Genomic DNA, 9,139 nt, shown 5'->3' on the forward strand with positions numbered 1-9,139 from the left:
TTGTTCAGCATTTGTAGACAGCTACATCCTGGGGTTCAATGTCCATGTGTTAAACAACAAATCTCCAACAAGGAAACACAAACATGCAAGTGGCATGGCTTGTTTTATAATGGACCTTTATCCTTATCAACCTTCCTTTTGAATGTCAGACAATCTTAGCTTCAGTGACATCGATCCTCTCCCAATCAGACATGGTTGGTTATTTAAATATAGTGTAAGACTTTGATTTACAATCTTCAACAGTGATTTATGTATTTCATGTTCATGGTTCCGTACTTTTGGCTTTAATGCCCTGAAATGGTATAAATGTTCACTGATCTTCGCCATAAATGTCGTCTTTCTTTTAAACACAATACAATGTTACATTTAGCAGATTACTTCAGATTATTTTGATTATTAAAGCTAAATGAAATAAACTTAATTTTGCCTTTTCAAAAGCTACAGTCATTACACCCTGAAAGGATAATGGTAGAATAAGGCAGTACTGATACAATGTGTCTTTCAAATGATAAGGACAAAATAAAAGGAGATTTCCTGAGGATTTTTTTTTAACTGAATAATAAGAAATTTGTAAAACACAAGTGCAGACAATGAAGATGCTCAGACAGATTATGGATAAAGTCAGTTCAATATTTATTCTATCAAATGTTCAAATGCAAATCACAAACTAATACTAAAATGTATTTAGCTACAGTTTCAGCAAACCACTTCTATTACAAAGTCATTAAAGATCTATACGTAATCAGTTTAAGGAACATCTGGGTCTCTCTTAAGTAACAGAAGCTGTAACTTTTTAACATTTCGTTTTTTATGAATTAGTTCTTTCCCTTTTTGGAAGTCTTATTTTTGTTACATGTGCATGTCAATTAGCACACTGGCACAGATATCAGGAAAGATAAGTCATTTATGACAGTCCAAAATACATTTATATGAATTAATATGTACAGAAAAGTTTTCAAACAAAGTGAATAACTGCGCAGTTGACGAGACCATCGGATGAATGGAAATGTTGTAAATCCAAAACAAAATGTTAAAATTCAGTGTTTCTATCATCTTTTATAGTAGTACTAGATAAAACTGAGACACACAGTTAATCATCTAAAGAAGAAAGAACATTCTGTACATATAATTTTTAATTCAAAAGAATGTCAACTTTCTTCTAAAAAGACATTCAAATCTTATCACACGTATATTTGATGTAACAGCAAAACCTCAATTTGTTAGTCTGAGGATATGACAGGTAACTAACTTCAGAAAAACTGCTGATTCAGCAGCACAAAACCAAGAGTTAACTGGTTTTAAAAGTAAAAACATTCAGAAATCTCTTTCGAATTTTGGTCAATTTGAAACCATAAATGAGAGGATTCATAACGGGAGGTATGACAAGAAATTCTATTTCAGCAAAGTTTTTAAGGTGCTGGGGTAAATATTTCGAACCAAATCGCAAATTCATAAAGTCAAAAAATAAAGTCAATAGTAAAGTGATCAAAGATAGTAAATGTGGCACACATGTTTGCATGAACTTTGCTCTTTTTTCTACAGAATTTACACATGTTCTAATGAGTTTTACGTAGGACCAAACTATAAATACACCATGAGATACATACACGATTATTGTAATATATGCAAATATGCTGTTAACCATAGTTTCAGCTGGGAAACAAGCAAGTGTTACAATAATCCAATTCACACAGAAGAGTCTGGCAATATACGGGCTGCATAACTTCAGTCTTGATGTTAGACAAATATTTATGACCATGAGGCAAAAAGGTATAAACCAGGAGAAACACACTAACTTTATGAGTCTTTGCTTTGACATGATAGTGTGATACTGCAGTGGTCGACATATAGCCACATATCTGTCATATGCCATTACTGCAAGAAAAGAGAGGTCAATGCCTGCAAATGAGTAGAGTACTTGAACCTGAAGAAAACATCCAGAATAAGAGATGACATGAACAGGAGAGAGCAGATCCCACAGAAATTTGGGGAAGAAACCTGTTGAGCCATAAAGTCCATTCATGCAAAATGCACACAGCAGAATATACATTGGTTCATGGAGGTTTTTATCCAAGATGATGGTCACAATAAGAGTTATATTTACCAGCAAAATGACACAGTAACAAACCAAAGTGAGAGAGAAGAGAACAGACCTGTAGTTCATTGTTTCACTTAAACCTGAAAGATAGAATATTGTTATCACAGAGACATTATCCATCATGAGTAGAAGTGCAATATTAATTTTTATCCTCAGGTAGTATACCTGCATAATTAACACAGCTTCTGTCCCCTTATCTCATTGTTATTAGAATTTGTCTGAAGGCAGCAGTGCACTGTGACGGAAGTTTTCTGGAAGCTGGTGAAAGGAGAACTCAGGCAGCAGCTGATCCTCAGAAGAGTTTAATGCAGACTCGATGCATCAAGGAGACCAGAAGGTGAAACAATATACAAACAGAGTAACATGAGCAATTGTCACCCCCCCTAGTCTGAAGATGTCTCCCACAGCATCACAATTTATCTCCCTCTGCTTGCGTCACCCATTCCAACAGCACATCCATGAATGGCTAGAATTGCTGTCACTCTCTATGTTACATGTAAGTGTTCACATCCTATTGGATAGTTAAGCCTAAAGCATGGATACCTTACTTTCTTTATGTTTTGCCACTGGTGTTATACACATCTAAATTATACCTTTGATACTTGAACCCAACTTGAGACACAGGTTACATATTTGCTATTTCTACTTTTGAGAAAGCTTTTTTATGATAGTGGAGGAAATAATGGGTGCTTCCTCTTTTTGCTCTTACTGTTGCATTTCTTACCAGTATGAATTAAGATAAACAAGAATAACTGTTTTGAAAATGGAAAGAATTGCAATCCGTGACCACTATGATTTCTACATTTACATTTCCTGTTCATTTAAAAAAACTTATTTTCAGGCTAATCTCATGTGTGGCCTTCCCCACTTTGTCCTTGAGTCGGGTTGTGACCTCAGATATATAGAGAGAATTTGTGTTCTTTTTGGAAAATTCAACAGAGCTTAGTATAGCTTAAATAAAGTTTCTAATCAATTTGTTTGCAAATCTTTAAATATGAATACACTGATGACACAAGTTTCTGCATGTACTTCAACAGAGGAGGCCGTGAGGGCCAAGGAGTGGCAGAAATAATGTTGGTCTGTTCCTCTGCTCCAAAGACAACTTGGATTTCAGTTTGCAGTCATTCAGGATTTGATGTCTTGTAAACAGAACTTGAGGTTAGTTAGTGTGTTGTATTTATACGCCTCCAGGGGGAGGTAGATCCCTGTATCACCCAGATAACGGTTAAAGGAAATGTTTTTTTCAATCATGCAAAATGCACACAACAGAATATACATTGGTTCATGGAGATTTTTATCCAAGATGATAAGAGAATAACATAAATATTTGCCTGCAAATTGACACAATAACACAGTAAAGTGAGAGAGAAGTGAAAAAAATCTCTGGTTCAAGATTGGAATTAAAACCAACCAATCAGTGGTCAATCTGTAAGCACCACTGGATACAAAATAAACAAGGTAATACCTGAAAGCAGCTGGAGATTCACACCCACGCTATTTTTCTAAATATTTGTCCACCAATTCTTACCTGAACCTTTGATGCCCAGTATGAATGAAACCTTCCTAATATTGTCAATTTTGAACCCAACTCGAGACAGACGTTTATATTTTTTGCCATTTCTTCTTTAGAGACAATATTAAATGTGCATGAAGCTGAAGGCAAGAATGGGAGTTATCGCATTTATTACTAGTTGGAGTTAAATGACCAAGAACGAGTGCTTACCAAAGAATTGCAGTGATCAAGGTGGGAGGACAAGAAAGCAGGAAATTATTTTCCGATGAGCGAAATAGAGAGAATATATTTGAGCTTGGAAATCATACAGAGCAGTGTGTATTGTAAATATAGTATCTGATTAATATGTTTGCCAATCTTCAGTTTTAAATCAACTCCAAGACCAAGACCAAGATTTATTCCATGTGATTTAACAGAGGGGCCAAAGTGTCAAGCTGCAGGGAAATAGTGTTGGTCTGTTCCTGGGTTTTAAATACAATTGTACCTGAATGCCCCTTTATATGTGTTTCTTTTTATTCAGTAACATCTAAGTTGACTTTATTTTTTGTATATGATGAGAACAACTAATGTCAGCTTTGATATAATGTCCTGTTAGTAACAAAAGAGCAGAGATAACCCAGTTGCTGTACTTTCATATGCATCTTTATCCTTTGTCTACCCTCCTTTTCAGTGTCAGACAGATGTTAGCTTTAATAACAGAGATTATCGCCCCATAGTGTTGTTTATTTAAATGTGATGGTGAACACATTTGATTTCCTGATCAACAATGTTTTACACATGTTCATGGTGACATTATTCTGGCTCTAACGGCTTGAAAACTATGAATAAAGCTTATTGATCTTCACCGTACATGTATTCTGTCTTTCATACAGAATATGTATAATGTTATAGGAGGTATTAAAAGAGGCAGCTTGTGCTTTATACAAGAGATTTCTCAGATTATTCCGATTATTAAGATCATTAAAATGGAATTATATAAACAACACCATGGTTTTCCATAGCAACAATCACAACAACTTGGGAGAATAGAACAGTGAACAGTGAATATAAGCTGCAATGAAATAACACATCTCACTTTATCTGGCTTTCAAATGATTATTTAATTTAATCACCCTGTTTAAATCTCAGGGAATAATCAATGTGGGGAGTAAAAACTTTGGTTTTGTCTGTAACTGATATTGTTACAGCTTTTATTGCCATTGTGTTACTGTATATTAGGCCTGAATACTCTATTGTAATTGTCTGTATCGTGGTGAAGGCCAGGACATACTCAAGAATGCTGCTTTTTGCCACAATCAAAATGTTTCCAGCAGAAATGTTTACCAGGTACCTCTGTGTTAAATGAAAAGGTTGAACATTGACTACTTTCATCTCTCTCCTTTAGCAAGTCTGTTTTTCTCAATGATTTATTTTTTGTGCAAAGATATCTTAATACCCCCCCACAAAATGAACAGGACAGATACCTTATAACAAATTTACTGAAATGTGCACATCATTTCTCAACAAAGAACTAGAGTACATTTACATATATATTTAAATGAATGGGAATCATGTTAATATACATACAGAAAATGGTAATTCAAAATGATTTAATAATAGTAGTAAATGAAACAGGCAGAGGATTCATCACCGTAAACCTTGAGCATAAAGAATTTCTACACACATCAAAACCAATTTCAACTGAAAATAAAAATTTAGATATGCAACTAACTTCAAAATAACAGCTGGTTCAGCAGTGCATATTTAAAGTATGTGCAATACAAACAGGGTTTTAAGTTTCCTTAATGTACACCAAGACTTAACGTGTTTTTTAAAGTAACAACTTCGCGAAGTCTGTTTCGAATTTTGGTCAATTTGAAACCATAAATGAGAGGATTCATGAGTGGAGGTATGACAAGAAATTCTATTGCAACAAAGTTTTTCAGTGATTGAGGTAATTTTTTCAAATCAAATCGTATATTCATAAGATCAAAAAGTACCGTGAAAAGAAAAGTGATCAAAGACAGTAAATGTGGCACACATGTTTGCATGAACTTTGCCCTGTTTTCTTTAGAATTTACACATGTTCTAATGAGATATATGTAGGACCAAACTATATATACACCATGAAATATATAAAAGAGTATTGAAATATATGCAACGATGTTGTTAACCATAGTTTCAGCTGGGAAACAAGCAAGTGTAACAATAATCCAATTCACACAGAAGAGTCTGGCAATATACGGGCTGCATAACTTCAGTCTTGATGTTAGACAAATATTTGTGCCTGTAATGCAGAAAGGTGTAAACCAGGAGAAACACACTAACTTTATGAGTCTTTGCTTTGACATGATAGAGTGATACTGCAGTGGTCGACATATAGCCACATATCTGTCATATGCCATTACTGCAAGAAAAGAGAGATCACTGCTGACAAAAGAGTGAATTACTAAACCCTGAAGAAAACATCCAGAATAAGAGATGACATGAACAGGAGAGAGCAGATCCCACAGAAATTTGGGGAAGAAACCTGTTGAGCCATAAAGTCCATTCATGCAAAATGCACACAGCAGAATATACATTGGTTCATGGAGGTTTTTATCCAAGATGATGGTCACAATAAGAGAAATATTTACCAGCAAAATGACACAATAACACAGTAAGGTGAGAGAGAAGAGAACAGACCTGTAGTTCATTGTTTCACTTAAACCTGAAAGATAGAATATTGTTATCACAGAGACATTATCCATTATGAATAGAAGCTGTAAATTATATATATTTATTTTGTCTGTTTTCTGTTCAGTTTTCCTTCATGAATAACACTCTCATCCCCTCATCTCACTGTTATTAGTATCTTTACTGAAGACTGCAGTGCATGAGCTGGGGATTTAAACCAACCAATCAGTGGACTGGAAGAGCTTTCATCATTAAACAAGAATGTGTTTACGCACAACTGGATACAAAACAAACAAGGTAATACCTGAAAGCACCTGGAGATTCACCCCCAGGTTATTTTTTAAAAATATTTGTCCACCAACTAAAACCTGAACCTGTGATGCCCAGTATAAATTAAACCTTCTTTATATTGTCAATTTTGATATTATATGTGTATGAAGCTGAAGGCAAGAATGGGAGTTTTAGGATTTATTACTATTTGGGCTTGAGGCTTATACGAGCCCAGGTGACCAACTCCTCAAGGCCCTTCAGGATCCACCTTCTCCCTGGGACAGATTTTGTTGTCACAGTCAGGTCATCCATGAAGGCCCTAGTGGGGGGCTGTCGGACACCGGATTTGGTGAGGGGCTGTCTGCACTGAACCTCAGCCGACTTCACCAGCATGTTCATGGCGAGCGCGAAAAGGATCACTGAAATGGTACATCAAGTGATGATACCCTTCTCGAGCTTGTGCCACTCTGAGGTTGTAGACCCAGCAGAGACTCTCAGACTGAAGCTGTTGTAGTAGTCAAGAATGAGGTCCCTGAGCTTGCCTGGTAGATGGTGCCGGTTTAGTTCCTCTTCGACCAGCTTGTGGGGTATGGATCAATAGGCGTTGACGAGGTCCAGCCACAACACCACCAGGTCCCCCTTGTTTTCCCGGGCTTCCCTGATCAGCTAGGTGACCACTCCTGTGTGTTCCAGACACCCCGATACCTTCGGGATCCCTCCTTTCTGGACCGAGGTATCAATGTAGGAGTTCCTCAGGATGTAGTCTGTTAGGCGCCCGGCAACAATGCTGAAGAATATCTTCTCCTCAACACTGAGCAGCGAGATGGTTCTGAACTGATCGATGTTCTTCGAGTCTTCCTCCTTTGGAATCCACACCCCGTCTGTATGCCTCCACTGATGAGCTACCTTGCCTCTCCTCCAGATCACCTTCAGGATCCTCCAGAGCCTGAGGAGTAACCTTGGGTAGTTCTTGTATACCTTGTAAGGTTCCCCACTCGGTCCTGGGGCTGAGCTTGCTCTTGCCTTCTTGACCACCTCCTGGGCCTCTTTCCTGCTGGGCTCCTTCCCATCGAAGTCCATAGTTGGTGCAGGTGGATTAATCAAGGACTTAAAGTGGCCCAGATCTTGCTCCCTGGATTCATCACTGAAGGTGTCTCTGAAGTGGAGGTCGATCTCAGCCTTGGAGCAGGTGAGCTGGCCACTGCGCTTCTACCCGAGCAGCTGTTTTGCAAAACCAAATGGTTTTGCTAGAAAGGCAGTTCGCTTCCTGGCCCTCTCCTTCCTCCCCCTTCTATGCCACTCGGCCCTCCTCAAGGTCGTAAGCTTCTTGCGGAGGATGCTGCTCAGCTCTGTGAGAGGTCCCTTCTCCTCCTCCCTTGCCTCCTTGAACCGCCGCCTCAAACTCTTCAGCTCCTGCCTGAGCTGGTGGATCTTACTCGCTCTGTTATTCATGGCGTAGGGGAGTTTCGCTGCTCTCTTCTCCTCCAGCCCGAACCTCTCAGCTGCTAGGCTGACGATGATGGTGGTCATTGACTGGATGCATCGGTCTGCTTCACACTTGGCCGTTGCTTCTAGAATGGAATCGGCGTCTTGATCGAACTGGAGCCACTCCTTCTCCTTGTTAGCTTGGGTCCACTTGACCCGCCGATGTTCTGTTACTCTGTGTGGATCTAGGGCTTGTGACACCTGGAGGCTCTGGGCACTGTGGGTTGACTCCAGACTTAGCTCCTCCTCCACCAGGGGTAATTCCTGAGCTCTGTGCCACTTGCACCGTCTGCACGCATTTCATCCTGGCCTGATGGATCTTCAGGTCATGCAGGTTCTTACACACCTTACCGCAAATGCATTCTGTACTCGTCGTTTTATTTCCATTGCCATATGTCAGTGTCCTTTGGTCCATCCGAATGGGATGCTCATTCCCCCCCCCCCTTTCGGGCCTCCCTGGAGGAATTTTTCCGTTGTTTGATCTGTAGCTTGCTGTGGGTTCTCCCTCTCAGAAGATGCAGGTCGGGATGCTAACCCTAAATGCCCCATGGTGATCTCTCCGGGCTGTTCACTGTCTCTCCAGCTGTCACCACTCTGTTATTGGTAGTCACTGGTTGTTCCAAACAAAAGCTTGTGAAATACATCACCTTGTGATACACCTGGACACATCGTCAGTGATGTTAACTGAGGTCATTGGGTGTTTCGGGTCTTTCAACGATCAGACACCCTCACCCAGGCGACCCAACCGGGGTTGATCAAGCCCCGGCTTGCGTCCAGGTAGCGCTACCCAACTCACGGCTCACCTCTCCTGATCCACAGTCACCTTGATGGCCCTTCGCCTACTTGCTCCTGTAATTCCCAGCATGTTGTAAGCCCTGCAGAGAGACTGGCCTGCCAACCCTCTGCAAGGGTTGTAAATATAGTATCTTATTAATATGTTTGCCAATCTTCAGTTTTAAATCAACTCCAAAACCAAGACCAAGATTTATTCCATGTGATTTAACAGAGGGGCCAAATTGTCAAGCTGCAGGGAAATAGTGTTGGTCTGTTCCTGGTTTTTAAATACAATTGGAAATTGTACCTGAAAGCCCCTTTATAAATGTTGACTTTATTTTATT

General features: G+C 39.1%; 1 protein-coding gene and 1 pseudogene across 1 annotated transcript; both read right to left on the bottom strand.

Moving 5' to 3' along the window:
- Positions 1–1,288: 1,288 nt before the first annotated feature.
- On the bottom strand, positions 1,289–2,224 carry LOC118120092 (olfactory receptor 5F1-like). The gene has a single exon (XM_035174786.2). The coding sequence runs from the start codon at positions 2,219–2,221 to the stop codon at positions 1,289–1,291; it is 933 nt and encodes a 310-aa protein (XP_035030677.2). The 5' UTR covers positions 2,222–2,224.
- Positions 2,225–6,740: 4,516 nt separating this feature from the next.
- On the bottom strand, positions 6,741–8,376 carry LOC118120099 (annotated as a pseudogene).
- Positions 8,377–9,139: the final 763 nt, after the last annotated feature.

This window comes from Hippoglossus stenolepis, chromosome 13, assembly GCF_022539355.2.
Source record: "Hippoglossus stenolepis isolate QCI-W04-F060 chromosome 13, HSTE1.2, whole genome shotgun sequence".
NCBI classification, from domain to species: Eukaryota; Metazoa; Chordata; class Actinopteri; order Pleuronectiformes; family Pleuronectidae; genus Hippoglossus; species Hippoglossus stenolepis.